The sequence below is a fragment of the Aquarana catesbeiana genome, linkage group LG08 (assembly GCF_042186555.1).
Source record: "Aquarana catesbeiana isolate 2022-GZ linkage group LG08, ASM4218655v1, whole genome shotgun sequence".
Taxonomy (NCBI): Eukaryota; Metazoa; Chordata; class Amphibia; order Anura; family Ranidae; genus Aquarana; species Aquarana catesbeiana.
Window position 1 is genome coordinate 308307818 of NC_133331.1, and position 19779 is coordinate 308327596.

The 19779-nt window shown below is 42.7% G+C and overlaps 1 protein-coding gene across 1 annotated transcript in view; it reads right to left on the reverse strand.

Moving 5' to 3' along the window:
- The window catches only part of LOC141106920 (uncharacterized), a 30653-nt gene extending 11051 nt beyond the window's left edge, over nt 1–19602 (reverse strand). The window contains exons 1-10 of the mRNA XM_073597850.1: nt 19520–19602; nt 17682–17800; nt 17421–17555; nt 17247–17334; nt 16910–17130; nt 16627–16768; nt 14260–14880; nt 5896–6143; nt 4723–4858; nt 2376–3224 (exon numbers count right to left, since the gene is read on the reverse strand). Coding sequence (XP_073453951.1) covers nt 2376–3224; nt 4723–4858; nt 5896–6143; nt 14260–14880; nt 16627–16768; nt 16910–17130; nt 17247–17334; nt 17421–17555; nt 17682–17786 — 2545 coding nt within the window. The 5' untranslated portion in view covers nt 17787–17800; nt 19520–19602. The remainder of the gene's footprint in view (nt 1–2375; nt 3225–4722; nt 4859–5895; nt 6144–14259; nt 14881–16626; nt 16769–16909; nt 17131–17246; nt 17335–17420; nt 17556–17681; nt 17801–19519) is intronic.
- Nucleotides 19603–19779: the final 177 nt, after the last annotated feature.

Sequence of the window (19779 nt, forward strand, 5' to 3'; positions counted from 1 at the left end):
GGTCCGAACACCGTTTACATATGTATTCGATTTAGCGCGCTTTAAATTTTTTTTACACTGTCTCTTTAATTTTTCTTTTTGTTTTGTTTTTTTTACCATATTAATTTCTATTACAAGGAATGTAAACATCCCTATAAGAGATGACAGGTCCTCTTTATGGAGAGATTTATAAGACCCCAGATTTCTTCTCTACCTTTGAAAGCAAAAACTCAAAAACATTGATCATATGCTTTAAAAAAAAAAAAAAAAAGTTCACTTCCACCCTAGACCGGAAGTGACATGATCATAGAGGTGGTCCTCCTAGATCATAGAGGTGGGGATATACGATCTGGTCTCTCCTCACCTGTGACCAGCCCGTTTCCCGGGCTTGCCAAGTATGAGAAAAACACAGTTGAGTGGTGGTGGTGGTGGGGGGTGACCCTTCCCACTGCTTCTAAAAGAGATCTAGCAGGAAATCAGCTGTTTGGATTGGTTTTATTAGAAAGAGAGTCATTGACTGAAAAAAAAAAAACAGAGTTATGGCTGATACCTTTAGCCATAACCCCGGTAAATGAGAAGGCTTCATGGCCCATTATGAGAAGGCTTCATGGCCCATTATGAGAAAGCTTCATGGCCCATTATGAGAAGGCTTCATGGCCCATTATGAGAAAGCTTCATGGCCCATTACGAGAAGGCTTCATGGCCCATTATGACAAAGTTTCATGGTCCATTATGACAAAGCTTCATGGCCCATTATGAGAAGGCTTCATGGCCCATTATGAGAAGGCTTCATGGCCCATTATGAGAAGGCTTCATGGCCCATTATGACAAAGCTTCATGGCACATTATGAGATGGCTTCATGGTCCATTACGAGAAGGCTTCATGGCCCATTACGAGAAGGCTTCATGGCCCATTACGAGAAGGCTTCATGGCCCATTACGAGAAGGCTTCATGGCCCATTATGAGAAGGCTTCATAGCCCAATATGAGAAGGCTTCATAGCCCAATATGACAAAGCTTCATGGCCCATTATGACAAAGCTTCATGGCCCATTATGAGAAGGCTTCATGGCCCATTATGAGATGGCTTCATAGCCCATTATGAAAAGGCTTCATAGCCCATTATGAGAAGGCTTCATAGCCCATTATGAAAAGGCTTCATAGCCCATTATGAGAAGGCTTCATAGCCCATTATGAGAAGGCTTCATAGCCCATTATGAGAAGGCTTCATAGCCCATTATGAGAAAGCTTCATGGCCCATTATGAGAAAGCTTCATGGCCCATTATGAGAAAGCTTCATGGCCCATTATAAGAAGGCTTCCTGGCCCATTATGAGAAAGTTTCATAGCCCATTATGAGAAGGCTTCATAGCCCATTATGAGAAGGCTTCTACTATCCATGCCGTATTTTTATTTTATAGTATGCAGGTATAGGAAGGAATGGAGATACCACAAAGTGGTGGGCAGACTGTAGCTGGCACATCCCATTATTGGGAGTCTACAAGAAATAGAGAAAGCCAAGAGAAGTCCCGGCCCCATCAAACTTTACCTAAAAAAAAAAAAGGCAGTTTGTAATGTGAACATATTTGAGGGCCCTGAGGAAGCGTGAGGCATTTACCCCGAAACGAGTTGGCTTTAATTGATGCTCTTAACCAGGGATCTCTAAACTATGGCCCTCCAGCTGTGGCGGAACTACACGTCCCATGAGGCATTGTAAAGCTCTGACATTCGCAGACATGGCTAGGCATGATAGGAACTGTAGTTCCTGAACAACTGGAGGGCCATAGTTTGGAGACCCCTGCTCTAAACCAAGAAACATTTCAAATAGACCAACCGAGTGTTAAGAAATGTTGTACTGGGTTCTCCTCAATAACCACCCCTATGAATGAAATAGCAATTTTGCCAGGATGCACCCCAGTTGTTATATAGACTAAACAGTTCGCACCTGTTGAAACTCATAAAGGTAGGTAAAAAGGAGCACCCAATATCCAATGAAATGCAAGTTCTCTTAAGTTGGGCAGGAATCATTGGGGGAGAACTCTTCCAACCCAACCCCGACCATCACCTACCCATTGACCTACAAATGAGTCAGTCAGTCCAGCGTGATCTCCAACTCTAAAGAGCTACGTGTTGAAACCCATCCTACATTTGTCAAAAGAATCAGCAGGTGCTTTCTCTTCGATGTTGAATCAGAATTCTTTTATCTGTCATCTGAACACAGCAAGGACATTCCATGATGTGTTTAACAAGATTTCCCTTCTGAGTAAAGGGTTTCCTGCACTTTGGACATGAACCCAGAAACTCACCCTTATGAATTCACCTGTGTCCAAGATTTTTTTTTTTTTTTTGTGAAAGATCCCTCACATTCTAAATAATAAAAGGGAAGCTCATATGTGACTTCTCTGGTGTGTGAGAAGGGTGATTTTCTGAGTAAAACATTTCCCGCACTCCGAACAGGAAAAAGGCTGCTCGCCCGTGTGACTCCTCTGGTGTATAATCAGTTTTTCTCTCTTGATGAAACATTTGCCGCACTCCAAACAAGGAAACGGACGCTCACCCGTGTGAATTCTTAGGTGCACAATAAGATCTCCTTTCTGAGTGAAACGTTTTCCGCACTCTGTACACGTATAAGGACGCTCGCCCGTGTGAATCCTCTGGTGTTCAATAAGCGCTCCTTTCTGAGCGAAACATTTTCCGCACTCTGAACACGGATAAGGACGCTCCCCTGTGTGGATCCTCTGGTGTTTAACAAGCTCTCCTTTCCGAATGAAGCATTTTCCGCACTCGGAACACGAAAAAGGACGCTCGCCGGTGTGAATCCTCTGGTGGACCATAAGCCCTCCTTTCTGAGTGAAACATTTCCCGCACTCTGAACAGGAAAAGGGACGCTCACCCGTGTGAGTTCTCAGGTGTTGAAGAAGGTTTCTGTTATCGGTGAAAGATTTTCCACACACCAAGCAGGACAATGAGCGCTCTCCTTTGTTAATTCCTTTATGGGTTGAAGAAGATTTCTGGGGATTAGATGGATCTGTTGATGTGTCCACGCTGGGAGAACTTAGATGGACATCTGAGGTCATAGTATGAGATTTATCAGAAGATTCCTCAGGATTAGCAGGAACCACTGATCTCACCAACCAGAAAGAATTGACTTTTGGGAAACGTGAAATGTCACTGTATTCCGTGTTACAATGTGGAGATAAAATAAGATGTCCCTCCAGTGTATTTACACTCCAAAAATGCTGTCCATCTGTTGGAAAGCAATTTTAAAAATATGTTATTTTTTTTATATGTCTTACATTCAGAAATCATACGTTGGTACAGAAATCAAAACTTTCTCAGAGCTGACATTTTGGGTGCAACGATAACAGCAAATTACAAACACAAACCAGATCAATAATACAAAACACCCAAAACCACAGTAGGCAACATTTTTTACAAGATATAGAAGAATGGAGATGGACCTTTCATATGGTGTACAGTATCTCCTCCTCATTTGTTGGGAACATGACATTATATTGAGGAATGGAGATGGACCTTTCATATGGTGTACAGTATCTCCTCCTCATTTGTTGGGAACATGACATTATATTGAGGAATGGAGATGGACCTTTCATATGGTGTACAGTATCTCCTCCTCATTTGTTGGGAACATGACATTATATTGAGGAATGGAGATGGACCTTTCATATGGTGTACAGTATCTCCTCCTCATTTTTTGGGAACATGACATTATATTGAGGAATGGAGATGGACCTTTCATATGGTCTACAGTATCTCCTCCTCATTTGTTGGGAACATGACGTTATATTGAGGAATGGAGATGGACCTTTCATATGGTGTACAGTATCTCCACCTCATTTGTTGGGAACATGACGTTATATTGAGGAATGGAGATGGACCTTTCATATGGTGTACAGTATCTCCACCTCATTTGTTGGGAACATGACATTATATTGAGGAATGGAGATGGACCTTTCATATGGTGTACAGTATCTCCTCCTCATTTGTTGGGAACATGACATTATATTGAGGAATGGAGATGGACCTTTCATATGGTGTACAGTATCTCCTCCTCATTTGTTGGGAACATGACGTTATATTGGGGAATGGAGATGGACCTTTCATATGGTGTACAGTATCTCCTCCTCATTTGTTGGGAACATGACGTTATATTGAGGAATGGAGATGGACCTTTCATATGGTGTACAGTATCTCCTCCTCATTTGTTGGGAACATGACGTTATATTGAGAAAGGGAGATGGACCTTTCATATGGTGTACAGTATCTCCTCCTCATTTGTTGGGAACATGACATTATATTGAGGAATGGAGATGGACCTTTCATATGGTGTACAGTATCTCCTCCTCATTTGTTAGGAACATGACATTATATTGAGGAATGGAGATGGACCTTTCATATGGTGTACAGTATCTCCTCCTCATTTGTTAGGAACATGACATTATATTGAGGAATGGAGATGGACCTTTCATATGATGTACAGTATCTCCTCCTCATTTGTTGGGAACATGACGTTATATTGAAGAATGGAGATGGACCTTTCATATGGTGTACAGTATCTTCTCCTCATTTGTTGGGAACATGACGATATATTGACGAATGGAGATGGACAGTGTCTGATGATATGAAGATCTACTAATTGTCTAACAGTTTTGCCTAAACTGCAATCCTTAGACTTGGAAGTAAAATAAATTGTGAACTATTTCTTCCATAGTGTGTGCACTTACTTGGGTCAATATGTAGAGAATTTCCATCTTGTTCATTCTTCATCCCAACCTCCTTCGTGGACGGCTGATCACCCCCCACATACGTCTCTACTTCTTCCTGCTTTATCTCAGTTTTTAAATTAATTTGTTCTTCACCCTAAACATAATAGAAACCTTCTATTAAAGCTGAACTCCAGGGAGATATAAAAGAAATACATGGATGCAGAGCTCCATTCATTAATGCATCATTAAGTATGTTTTATGTTTTTAATACAGTCAGTGTGACCTGGTAACAGTCTTTTGTAGTCCCTGTACAGCACAGCTCAGACTGGGAAAAGCAGGAGCAGAACCAGGACACAATCAGCTCTACTGCAGTGCTAACAAGGGACATGCTGATAGGAGGAAATAGAGTAGGGCTCCAGTCACACTAGCGCGTTTTTTGATGCATTTTGCAGAAATGCATGGGAATTTTTTAACATGGGTTCCTATGGAACATGTTCACATCAATGCCTTTTTACAGCGTTTTTGATGCGTTTTTGGTTTTTTTTTTTTAATTTTTTTTTAGACTGTATACAGTCTAAAAAAAACTGTAAAAAAAAAAAAAAAAAAAAAAAAAACGCGGCAAAAACGCCACAAAAACGCTGTAAAAACGCTGCTCAAAAACGTGGCAAGCATCACAAAAAAAACTCCAAAAATGCTCAAAAGCAACATGCATAGCTGTGAATCGAGCCTAAAAGAGAGGTGGGCTCATCAATCTGCTTGCTCTCCATTCATTGTCCAGTCCCAGGCTGGAGGAGGGACAAGACTGGTAGAAGTTATTGACCTGCAGCAGAGAAAGATCTGCTGCTCATTTCAGATCAAGTCTTCTTCCTATTTTTAGTGGGCCCAGGAGGCCACCGTCTTGGCGTGCATCAACACACTGGCCTGGACTCACAGGAACAAACAGCACCATGTCATTCAGCACGTTCGAGAAACACAAAGAAGAAGAGAACACATGACTAACAGAAAAAAGTTACTTATATTGGTTTAAAAAAATTAAATAAAACTGGGAGGTGTCCTAATGGTTAGCTAGAAACAGTGAGGGCAACTAAGACTGCATGTAGAAGACAACAGTAGAACAAGAGGATACATAGAAGAAGGTCATCTCATAAAGTTTAGAATCACTTCTGTGTTCTATACACCGGGTCCACCTACCTGATGATGGTGAGGGATGGTGTGACCTTCCTGTGTGGAATCCCGGGAATACAGAGGACGGGGACATCTCTCTGGTGGATTTGTGTCACTAAATGGTTCCATCACAATGTCCTTCAAGGGGTCTTTATATCCTGAAAACTTCTCCATTACACCAACCTCACCATGCTCCTCTTTTTTTCTCGTCTTTAAAAGCCCATTAACAATCATCGGCTTTATACCCTGATTATTTAATAAAAACGGGATTAGATCTAACAATATAGACAACAAGCAAGTCTAAATTGATGTATCAGCTATTATTTATTATTTTTCCACTTAAACTTATATGAGATGCTGTGATCATCCTTGTAGGAACCGGACACACACAATGATTCGGTCACTATCCAAACATTTAGGCTATATCTCTATTGTAAACCAGAGGCTCTGGATGGACAGTAGGATAAATGGCTCTATATTTAGGATGTATACGATCTATAAACCAGAGGCTCTGGATGGACAGTTGGATAAATGGTTCTATATTTAGGATGTATCCGGTCTATAAACCAGAGGCTCTGGATGGACAGTTGGATAAATGGTTCTATATTTAGGATGTATCTGGTCTATAAACCAGAGGCTCTGGATGGACAGTTGGATAAATGGTTCTATATTTAGGATGTATACGATCTATAAACCAGAGGCTCTGGATGGACAGTTGGATAAATGGTTCTATATTTAGGATGTATCTGATCTATAAACCATAACAGCCATCACAGTGACTATGGAGGAAGAGGACAGACATGACGGGGGATTACTGGGTGTAAATATAAAATAATATCTTATTACCTCCTCTACTGCCAGTTCCAGCAATGTCTCCTCTCTACTTCCGTCCACCTCACTTTTCACCCGGAATTTCCTGTTTAAACGACATCACTTCCTGTTCGAACATACATCACTTCCTGTATGTACTTTCCAAGGGAGATCACCATCTTGTGTTGAATATAAATACTGCATTCTACGTTATTTTTTAACATTTTTACTTGCTGCCTCATGTTCCATTCCTCGATTATGTTCCATCAATGGTTTTACCCATGGATTATACTTCAGATAAAATTCAGACAGTAAAAAAAAATTTTAAAAAATTAAAACAGCAATGTGATAGAGTTTTAATATTTATACATTTTAAAACATATAACTATAACTATATATATAACATATAACATACAACTAAATATTGAAATACAGGGGGGGGTTGCCTGGAGCGGCATGCAGTAGGACGCTGGTGAGCTGAGCTCCGCCAACCCGATATCCTTACCGACATATCCAGGCACCCCATCACCCGCAACCCACCTATTTTCGGCCGCCTGAACACCCGGTGCTTCCAGAGAACATGTCCAAACAGCGGCCAAGCTGGACAAATATTGCTGGACAGACCAGGGACCTAGGGTTGCCACCTCATCTCTTTAAACCCGAACACATATGAATTACACAGGTTCTGAGGCTAATTTAATTCATATAAGGCACCAAGTGAGTTTTATTACCACTTTAATCAGCCACACAACCTGTGTATTTAATATGTGTTCGGGGTTAAAAGGGATGAGGTGGCAACCCTACCAGGACCCCCTGGAGCAAGATGGTGGCACCACGCTGGGAGAGGGGACTGCTGCAGGAGCTGACACAGCGAGAGTCCTCGACGCTATCACTGCCTGCCAAGAAGCCATAACATCCTGCCAAACCACCTTGGCCGCCAGGATTGAGGAAGTGAAGGTGGACATCTCCTTGGTGAGGCAAGACTTCCAGAAGCTAAGGGATGGAGTTAAGGACACAGAAACTCGGCTGAGCACTGTGGAGGATCCCCCCCCCCCTCCAGATCTCTACAAACAACATGCAGCTACAAGTGAATCAATCTCTCCAAAAGCAGGACGAAATGGAAAACAGGCTCAGAAGGAGCAACCTGAGATTCATCGGTCTTCCTGAAGGAGAAGAGGATCTTCTCATCCAGACCCATCCTCATTCCTGGAACGACTCCTGTGCACCACATATGGTAAGGAGGCCTTTTCCCCTATGTTTGTTGTTGAACGGGCCGCCCACCGCATGTCCGGGAGACCACCCCCTGGTCAGGGCCCCACCTTGCACATTCATTGCAAAATTCCTTAACTATAGAGACTGGGATACCATACTGCGCTTAAGCAGAGAGAAGGGAAATATTCCATAAGGCAATAAGATGATTGCAGTGTTCTCGGATTTCTCTGCAGAAGTGCAGCCCGGACGCAAAAGCTTCACTTAAGCTAAAAGGCGCCTACGTATTAAGCACGTTAAATGTGCCATGCTCTTCTCTGCCCGCCTCCGGATGGAGGGCGACGACAGAGTGCACTTTTTTGATGATCCAGAGGCAGCCATCTCCTGGCTTGAGCGCAGGGAAACCCACAGCTAAGTATGTCTTCTGCTCTTCTTAGTATTCTTCCTAAATCCCCATCTGACTAACTCTTGTAATCTATGGTCTCTGGAACCCAGGCTCTATATCAACCGCCTACTCATTTTATCCCCCCTGATGATGTTTGACTGCTCTCAGATCTCACTACCTCCTATGTTCCATGGATACATGGACTTGCTCCACAGCCTGTTTTGTTTCCATGCTGTCCTTTAACCACTTCAGCCCTGGAAGAATTTACCCCCTTCCTGACCAGAGCACTTTTTTCGATTCGGCACTTCGTCGCTTTAACTGACAATTGCGCGGTCCAGCGACGTGGCACCCAAACAAAATTGACGTCCTTTTTTTCCCACAGATAGAGTTTTCTTTTGGTGGTGTTTGATCACCTCTGCGTTTTTAATTTTTTGCGCTATAAGCAAAAAAAAGAGCGACAATTTTGAAAAAAACGCATTATTTTTTTTACTTTTTGCTATAATAAATATCCCCCAAAAATATATAAAAAAACTATTTTTTTTCATCAGTTTAGGCCGATACCTATTCTTCTACATATTTTTGGTAAAAAAAATTGCAATAAGTGTATATCGATTGGTTTGCGCAAAAGTTATAGCGTCTACAAAATAGGGGATAGTTTTATGGCATTTTTATTTTTAATTTTTTTTTTTTAGTAGTAATGGTGGCAATCTGCGATTTTTATCGAGACTGCGACATTATGGCGGACACATTGGTCACTTTTGACACTATTTTGGGACCATTATCATTTATACAGCGATCAGTGCTATAATAATGCACTGACTACTGTATAAATGACACTGGCATTGAAGGGGTTAACCACCAGGGGGCGATGAAGGGGTTAAGTGTGTCCTAGGGAGTGATTCTAACTGTGGGGGGAATGGGCTACAACACACATGACAGCAATCACTGCTGCCGATGACAGAGAGCAGTGATCTCTGTCCAGTCACCAGGCAAAACGTGCACCTCCCCGTTCTAAGTCTCCATGACACGATCGCGGGTACCTGGTGGACATCGAGTCCGCGGGACCCACGGTCATGGAGAATGCGGTGCGCGCTCGCCCGCAGCGCCGCTTCTTAAAGGGGACGTACCTGTACGCCCTTTTGCCCACCAGCGCCATTCTGCCGACGTATATCGGCGTGCCCTTGTCAGGAAGCGATTAAAGAATATATGCCCGCTTTATATTCCTACAACTGTACATGCAGGAGCAATATCCTTGGAACTTACCTATTTCACTGTTGGCTTACATTCGCTCACATTCGAGCTGCTCAGCCTGATTACAAAATGCCTGGAAATATTTAGCTTTTACTCAGGGTCAGACTGTTTTTTCCTTACCCTTTTGCGATCCAGATTACAGTTTTTCCCGGCGGAAGCGGACAAACAATTCACCAAGATGCCCACCTGAACATGTGGTCCGTGTCCTATGTTGTGTTTCGTTAAACCGCAAAGTCCCCCCCCCCCCCCGACTCTTTAAGCAACCTGTGCTGGAATGTATTACTATACATACTTTACTTCATATCCTTTTTATTCACAGCTGGGAAATGCTTACAGGTACTTGATTCTGTACCATGCACACAATGGTTTCTATGCATTTTCTTCTCAGGTTGGACAATGTTTTTCCTAAGTTGGCAGTTTGGGTATTATGCCCGCACAAGCTGGGGACAGTGCAGGGCGGGGAGGGGGGGTAGGGTTGCCACCTGTTCGGGATTCCCCCGGACAGTCTGGGTTTTGAATCATTTGTCCGGGTTTCAGGTGGACTGAAACCCGGACACATTATTCAGACCGGACTGTGGCTTCCCAAGTAACCAAGATAGTCACACACAAATCTGTTGCTGTCCGGGAGCTGCAGGCAGCTGTCTGGGGGCGGGTTCGACTTCACTGGGGGACAGGGCAATGACATCAACAAGAGCAATTTGGTCACACCCACTGTTCGCTGCGGCACGCTAGGCGCACAGCATTACTACTCTCCTTGGGGCACTCAAAGGTGTCCCAGGTGGCAAAAGTGTTCGGGTTTGGCTTGAAGAAAAGGTGGCAACCCTAGAGGGGGGGATTGTATTTTCTATTGGTTAGAGACATGTTGTTACACTATGTACAGGTAAACGAAATAGGATATTACTGAGCGTTCCTCCTCTACACTTTTTATGCATAGATATCAGCTGTGGTATTGACGCCGAGAACCCTGGAGCCTCACAATTTTTCTTGCATGATCTGTGGGCCTCTTTGAAACTCCTCACCTGGAATGTTCTGCTGAACTTGACTTGACTTGCTATTCCTTGCTCCTCAGCTTAGTTAGTTGAAGTAGGTTTGCTCATGTTTGTTTTAGTTGGTTTCATTTCCATTGGTTAGGTTCCCTTTTATAGAAGAACATTGGGTTTTTCTATATTGGTATATTTGGATGTTCGTATTGATTGCTGTGTTTATATTACTTGTCTTCTGTGCCATTTCCCTGATAAATCACATTTATTAATACTTAAGTTTGGGTTTCGTGTTCTTTGTGCCGTTCCATACACCTAGTCACATCCACTCTAGAGGATACCAGCTGCCAGGACCTGAATCACCTCCTAGAGGCCCTGTGGTTCCCAGAGAAGAAGTTTGTAGTTCTGGTGTCCACCAGTGGGTGTCTCCCAGCAGATCTCAGTAATCAGTTTGCACCTGTGCCCATGAGGAGGGTAACCAAGATGGCGGTGATGGTGTCAGGACCTGGATCACCTGCTTGTGGCACTGTGGTTCCTGGAGCAGAAGGTTGTAGTTCTGGTGTCCTCCAATGGGTGTTTCCCAGAAGATCGCAGTAATCGGTCTCCACCTGGTGTTGGCTGCTGGGAGGGTATTTAGTTCCTCCTCTACATTTCCCTTGTGCTTCAGTGTTTTGTCCTGCTAGCCAGTGCCTGCTTGCTAATTTATTCTAAACCCGGCTCATGCTCATGATCTTGCCCTGCATCCTGTACCCTGCTGCCGTGTATCTGCCCCCCCTTGTTCCCTATCTTAGTCTTAGTCCTGGTTTCCTCCTTCCTTGCATCCCTGGTATTACCCTGTTTTTCCGTGTTCCCCATTTTGTATATATTGTATATAGTTAATCTTCTAGTTGGACTTTATGATACTTAGGTTGCTTGTTAGGTATTTTGTCATTTGGTTATGGTTCACTTGTATCTTCACATTTGCTGTGTATCGCTGGTGCTTGGATGTGTTTTGTTTCAATGTTAATAAACTTGCTTAAATTATATATCGTCTGGTTTCCATTTCCTGAGTGCAGCTACGCAGATCTGGCCATCTATGCTGCTGGATGCCTGCAGTCCCCATCCCTGACACCAGCCCTTGGAATCCTAACAGGAGGAACTACCACCCCAAATGGAACTTAAAGTAAAACCTCACCCTTATTATAAAAATAACAAAGGCACCTATACAAATATTTAGTAATGGCAATCTACAAACAGATACTTATCGATAATTACAGGTGGTTAGTGACTCCCACACACTCCAGAGTAGGTCTAGATCAGCCTTTCTCAACCTTTTTAATATGGAGGAACCCTTGAAATACCTTTCTGGTCTCAGGGAACCTCTACTAACAATCACTATATCTACAGCTTACGGTACAATAGTTTGATGGTCAAAAGGGAGAATTCTCCTTAGATTTTGGGTCAGTAGGAAGAATCCCCCCTAGATAGCTAAAAAGACCATTGGCATCAATAGTTACTTAACTGAAAGGCAGAAGTTGCTCATTGACCAAGAAACCTCTGGAGGAACCTTAGCATTCCACAGAACCCTAGTTGAGGAAGGCTGGTCTAGATAACGAGGGCACCCTCATTCTTATCAAAATAGAATATTTTAAAGTGTAGAATAGGTAACACAATATAACCGAGCAGTATTCGAAAACATGTTTTGTACATTTAATCAAATACATGAAGATATTTCAAATCTATTAATAATCATCGATTGTCCTGACCAATGACAGGCCAGCTTCTTCAGTAAAAAAAAGAACAAAGAGCAAATGATAAGTAGCAACCAACCAAAAGGTGTTCCTTGCACAAGATATTAGAAATGCTTGTCTCCATCTTAAAAGGAACAATGTGTTATCATCTTCTCTAGTTGTCCCAATGTGTCATCATTGACCACTCTGACCATTTCCACTTCGTGACTCTAGTATGTCTATTGAAGTCCTCGAGAACAATATCAAACTGATGAATTTGTTATAGAGTAGTTGAAGCAAACCGACGTCAGTCGCATAACTCCTCTTAGCGTATTATTTAATAGTCAATAAGCTGACTGTATACGACAATGTTTCCACCCAAGTACCAACCTTCCTTGAAGCATTTAATGGTCCGTCTCCACTCTCCATTGACAGTATGAAAGAATAACAGCCACACTCCGCTTAGCTCCTCCTACCTCAATATTTAATAGTCAATAAGGTGACTGAATTCAGCAATGTCTCAACCTTTCGTGACGCGTTTCATCCAGATTGTCCCCAGCACCTAGTTATAGTGTTGCTGAAGCAAACCAACATCAGCCACAGTCTGCTTAGCTCCTCTTGCCATATTATTGAATTGTCAATAAGTTGACTGCCTACAGCGATGTCCTCAAAGTATCCACCCTTCCTTGACGTGTTTCATGTGAAACACATCTAGGAATGTTGGTTCTTGGGTGGAAACACTACTGTATGCAGTCAACTTATTTACTCTTCAATAATACGGCAAGAGGAGCTAAGCAGAGTGTGGCTGATGTTGGTTTGCTTCAACAACACTATAACTGGGTGCTGGAGACAATCTGGGTGAAACGCGTCAAGGAAGGTTGGTTCTTGAGTATAGACATTGCTGAGTGCGGTCACTTTTTTTTACTAATAAATATTGAGGTACGAGGAGCTAAGTGTGGCTGATATGCTTTAATACTTACAATGGAGAGTGAAGGACTATAGTGGCAAGCTTCCTGAAACGTTCACCTGAAACGTGCCAAGGAAGGTTGGTTCTCAGTAGAAGACATTACTGTATGCAGTCAACTTATTGACTAATAAATAATCCTGTATGAGGAGCTAAGCAGAGTGCGGCTGATATTCTTTTATATTTTTTATGGAGAGTGGAGACAGACTATAGTGGCCAGCACCCAGACTGTCCCCAGCACCCAGTTATAGCGCTGTTGAAGCAAACCAACATCAGCCACACTCTGCTTAGCTCCTCTTACCATATTATTTATTAGTCAATAAGTTGACTGTATACAGCAATGACTCCAACCAAGAAGCAACCTTCCTTGACGTGTTTCCTGTGAAACGCGTCAAGGAAGGTTGGTTCTTGGGTGAAGACATTGCCGTATGCAGTCCACCTATTGACTGTTAAAATGGTAAGAGGAGCTAAGAAAAGTGTGGCTGATATTCTTTCATACTTTCAATGGAAAGTAGAGACAGACTATAGTGGCCAGCACCCAGATTGTCCCCAGCACCCAGTTATAGCGCTGTTGAAGGAAACCGACATCAGCCACACTCTGTTTAGCTCCTCTTATGTATGATTTAAGTAAAAAATATGACTGCCTACAGCAATGTCTCCACCCAAGAACCAACCTTCTTGACGCGTTTCACATGAAATGCGTCAAGGATGGTTTCTTTGTTCGAAGAAACTGCTGTGGGCAGTCAACTTATTGACTATTCAAAAATACGGCAAGAGGAGCTAAGTAGAGTGTGGGCGATGTTGGTTTGCTTCAACAAGGCTATAACTGGGGGCTGGGGACAATCTGGGTGAAACGCGTCATGGATGGTTGGTTCTTGAGTAGAGACATTGCTAAATGCAGTCACCTTATTGATTATTAAATATTAAAATAGGAAGAGCTAAGCGGAGTGCGACTGATATTCTTTCATATTTTCAAACGAGAGTGAAGACGGACTATAGTTGCCAGCACCCAGAGTGTCCATGTATATGAGAGGCCAGTCTTGAGCGGAGCTATGGATCTGTACAGTTATCAGCAGAATTGGCCAGTGTGTGTAGTCTCATGTCTAAGCAGATTATCTTTACGTGTAAAACACTTCTCGCATTCTGGACATGGAAAAAGACGCTCGCTCGAGTGACTTTTCATATGTCTAATAAGGTTTCTTTTCTTAGAAAAGGGTTTCCCGCACTCTGAACATGAATATGTGTGAATCCTCTGGTGGGTAAGTAGTTCGCTTTCCTTTTTAAAAGATTTCCCACATTCCGAACAATTAAAAGTTACACTGGTGTGAGATCTGAGATGTATTTGAAGTTCGGATTTTGTCCTGAAGGATTTCCCACATCCCAAACATGAGTATAGACTCCCACCCCTGTGAGCTCCTTCATGGGGTGAGGAAGATCCCTTGAGATTAGATGGATCTACGGATCTATATGCAGTGCGAGAGCTTATACAGACATTTGCTTTTATCATAGTATGTGATTGATGAGAAGATTCCCCCTGATCAGAGGGATCCATTGATGTCTCCGGACAGGAAGGTCTGTGATGTATATTTGGTGTATTTGGATTTCCTCCTGGAGGATCCTGTGTGATGACATTATCTTCTGACTTACAATCAGCAGATAATAGAAGATGTCTCTCCGAGGAATTCCTGACATCACATCCATCTGCTGGAAAGAAAAATTAAATAAAATATAAAAAGGTCAGTAATAACAGTCATGTAAGTTGTCTGGGTCCTGAGGAAGCCATTTTCTTTTGGTAAAGCGTCAACCATACAGACAACACCAGATTAATTGGTTCAAGCCTTGTACAGTATACTTACCAAACATTGTGTTTTTAATAAGTATGTTATAGCCCCCCCATGTGTGTGGGGAGAGGACAACAGTCTTTTTGGTGATTTATGGTGATTATACAATAAACTTTGTTATATTTTTGAAACATGTTTCCACTCTATGGTCACTATAGTCCGCCTTTGTAGGGTTTAGGGCGTTTGTACCCGGGTATTCACCTAATTTTCGTTTACAATTCTTGGATGAGGCCTATGTCCCAACATTTTCTTTTATGTGTACAGTATCGCCGCCTCATTTATTGGGAACATGATGTTATATTAAGGAATGGAGATGGACCTTTTCATATGGCGTACAGTATCTCCTCCTCATTTCTTGGGAACATGACGTTATATTGAGGAATGGAGATGGACCTTTCATATGGTGTACAGTATCTCCTCCTCATTTGTTGGAAACATGACATTATATTGAGGAATGGAGATGGACCTTTCATATGGTGTACATTATCTCCACCTCATTTTTTGGGAACACGACGTTATATTGAGGAATGGAGATGGACCTTTCATATGGTGTACAGTATCTCCTCCTCATTTGTTGGGAACATGACGTTATATTGAGGAATGGAGATGGACCTTTCATATGATGTACAGTATCTCCTCCTCATTTGTTGGGAACATGACGTTATATTGAGGAATGGAGATGGACCTTTCATATGATGTACAGTATCTCCTCCTCATTTGTTGGGAACATGACGTTATATTGAGGAATGGAGATGGACCTTTCATATGGTGTACAGTATCTCCACCTAATTTTTTGGGAACACGACGTTATATTGAGAAATGGAGATGAACTTTTCATATGGTGTACAGTATCTCCTCCTTTGTTGAGGACATGACATTACTGGAATTAAATGAAGCTCTGAGGAAGAGGTAACCCTCCTCAAAACTCATCAGCCCTAGCAGACCTGCATGGTTTCTTCCCGTATAAGGTTGTCGAAGCAGCGTTCCTGGTGAACTTGTTTCTGGTTTATGCTAAGTGTGTACACATACATATTGGTTTGTGAGTATAATACTTGTTTTATTAAATTAATAAATAATGTATGAAGGTAATGCGCTAGGCTGGTGCGCCCTCTTCTTTCCTTCTACAGTGAGCAATCTTTTGGGACCACCCCAGTCCCAAGAGAGCAGCAAAGATTAGTGGCCCCTCAAGAATTTGAAGTGCTACAGAAACAGAGGGCATCTACTGACTATGAGCACCATACATGAGCGCAGGAGAGAGTTTACTTTTTGTCTTGTGCATGAGGGAAAACGTGATTGACAAGACTTCAAAATCATAATTTTTCCATAGCAAATGGTCCAAATATTTATATTTAGATCATTAGATTAGATATTATTTTCTGTAAATTACCCCAACCATCCCGACACTAATCAGGATATGTTGACCCCTTCATTACCTTCAATGATAATCTTCATCAACTTTTTCAGTTGACTCTGTCTTCAAAACTTTGATGGTCAACCATTAAAAATTCAGTCTTATCTGATGATGTGAAGATTTTCCTTAAACTACAATCCTTATACTCAACAGTAAAATTAAACTGTGACCTGATTCTTCCATAGTGCCTATACTTACTTGTGTCGATAAGTAGAGTCATTTCTTCCTGTTCACTCTTCATATTCATCCCAACCTCCTCCGTGGACGGCTGATCACCCCCCACATACATCTCTACTTCTTCCTCTTTAACCTCAGCTTTTATATTAATCGGTTCTTCACCCTAAACCCCGAAATTATAGAAAACATCTATTAAAGCTGAACTCCAGACAGATATAAAATACCCAAATGACAGCAGCTCTGCATTTATTAATACATTATTGTGCTTTTCTTGTTGTTTTTTTAATACAAGCAGTGTGGGTACCTGAATGTGACCTGGTATCAGGATCCTGCAGTTTGTTTCACTAAATCGCTCCATCATGCTGTGCTTGAAGGGATCGTTGTGTCCTGAAGAGTCCTCCATCACACCAACCTCATCCTCTTCTTTTATCTCTTCTTTAACCCTATGTGAGATGATGTGGCTTTTCTGGGTGGAATCCAAAGGACGGGGACATCTCTCTGGTGGGTTCCCATTACTGGATCCATCTGTAGGAAACACACACACTGACTGAATACATTGTTTCTATGTGTTTATCAGATGATGGGGGATCTAGGTGGACCCTCCGTACTGCTCTCTCCATTACAATAAAGTCTCCTCTTACCCGGTGATGCGACATCCTTGTAGAGATCCATGTGTCCTTCTAAACACTCCCCCACAGAGGCCGTGACATCCTGACACCTTATAGGAACCTGACACACACAATGATACAGTCACCATCCAGACACATCCCTTGTCTGTTACTGGATAATGTCCCAGAATTCCCGGCACCGCTCACCTCTCCTGTCAGCAGATCAATGATCTTGTTGGCGAGTTCTAAAATCATCTTCTCATTGTTCCTCTTGGGTTTCAGCAAATGCGATGAAGGCACTGTGATGGTTAGATGGTCACCAGACTTCACAGGAGGAAAACTCTGAATTGAAAGAGCAACAATAATGTCATGTGACCTCCCAGAATCCTCCTCACCTCTCCGGTCAGGTCTGTGTTTTATTAATAGAGATAGGAGTGATGTCATGTGACCTCCCAGAATCCTCCTCACCTCTCCGGTCAGCAGGTAGATGATCTCCAGGGTGAGGTCTAATATCCTCTCAGTCACGTGACTCGGGTCCTCCTCCATCCTCATTGATGAGATCATGTGATCCATACAGACTCTAATCCCTGTAGTAAGATCATATACTCAACAATGGCCCTAAAATGAGCAGGGGTCAAAAGTATATAATGCATAGGCTGGTGGGTTCAGGAACGAATAACACATGGGATACAGAGATCAGGAGTGAGTATCATACAGAGTACCAGTGGGTCGGGAGTAGGGTTGCCACCTTTTCTTCAAGCCAAACCCGAACACTTTAGCGGCACAAGGCACATTTTTTTCCGTAGTATACACTATAGGGTTATAAAAGACCTGGGACATCTTTGGGTGCCCCAAGGAGAGTAGTAATGGGGTAAGTTGCTGGGAATGGTGGGTGTGTCCAAATTACTCTTGCTGACATCATCGCCTTGCCCCCCCCCAGTGATGCCGAAGATGCCCCCAGACAGCCACCCACAGCTCCCAGATGGCAACAGATTTCTGTGACTATTTCAGTTACTTGGGGAGCCACAGCCCTGTCTGACAAAATGTGTCCGGGTTTCAGTCTGCTTGAAACCCGGACACATGATTCAAAACCTGGACTGTCCAGGGGAATCCTGGACAGGTGGCAACCCTAGTCAGAAGTACATAATACACAGTGCAGGGCTCAGGAGTGCATATTGCTCAAAGTGAAAGTATCAGGAGTGTGCAATGCATAGAGTGCAGAAATAAGGAATGGGTGCAAAGTTAAAGAGGAGTTCTCATTAAAAAAAAAATAAATAAAAGTCAGCAGCTACAAATACTGCAGCTGCTGACTTTTAATTGGACACTTACCTGTCCCTGGGTCCAGCTATGTAGGGGATCGAAGCCCCGCTCGTCTCCCCCTCTGTTCGGCGAAGCCGGCATTGCAACTGTGGGCGCCGAGCTGTGGCTTCACAGCCAGGCACCCACTGCGTATGCGCGAGCTGTGATTGGCCACTCAGTCATCTGGGACCTGTAATGGGTTCCAGATGATTGACAAGAGGGAGGGAGCAGAGCTGAGCCCTTCCTGTGCCGAGGGGAAGTGATGTCACCAGCCCAGGCTCTGAAAGAGGCAGACTACGAGGGACCCCCTAGCAACAGGCATTTAGAGGTAAGTTAAAAAAAAAATTCCAAATGTTCTTTTTTATTTTTTTTTTTTAGGCACATTCATGCCTTTTTTTTTTTAGGGTGGAACACCACTTTAAGGAGTGTAAATGGCACAGAGTGCAGGGGTCACACTTTTGTCAAAAGTGAGTAAAATAGAGCATATAGAGGGGGTCAGGAGTATGTAATGTACAGGATGCAGGGTAATGGAAAACATAACACACAGACTTCATAGGTCCAGAATACATAATGCACAGAGTGTAGGGATAAGGAGTGCATAACACACAGAGTACAGTGGTCGGGAATGGGTAATGCACAGTGTGCAAAGTTCAGGAATGCTTACTGCACAAAGTGCAGGGGTCAGGAGTGTGCAACAAAAATACATGCATATGTATGTTCTGGACTAAAACCCAATGGCTCTGGATGGACAGTTGGATAAATGGCTCTATATTTAGGATGTATCTGGACTATAAAGCAGAGGATCTGGATGGACAGTTGGATAAATGGTTCTATATTTAGGATGTATCTGGTCTATAAACCAGAGGCTCTGGATGGACAGTTGGGTAAACGGTTCTGTATATTTAGGATGTATCTATTGGCAATAAAAAACATCACAGTGACTATGGAGGAAGAGGACGGACATGACAGGGGGTTACTGGGTGTAAATATAAAATAATTCATATTACCTCCTCTGCTGCCAGTTCTAGCAATGTCTCCTCTGTACTACCTCCCAACTGACCTCTCACCTGGAACTTCCTGTTTCTACTCTTACATCACTTCCTGTCTGTGCGTTCCAAGTGAGATCACCACAGTGTGTTGGATATAAATCCTGCAGTCTCCTTGTTTTGTCGGCGACCTTGTGGTCCATTCGACTGTTGTATAACAACGTAAAAATAGAGAATCCACTAAAACTGTGTACAAGTAAAATATAAATAAAATCAACTGA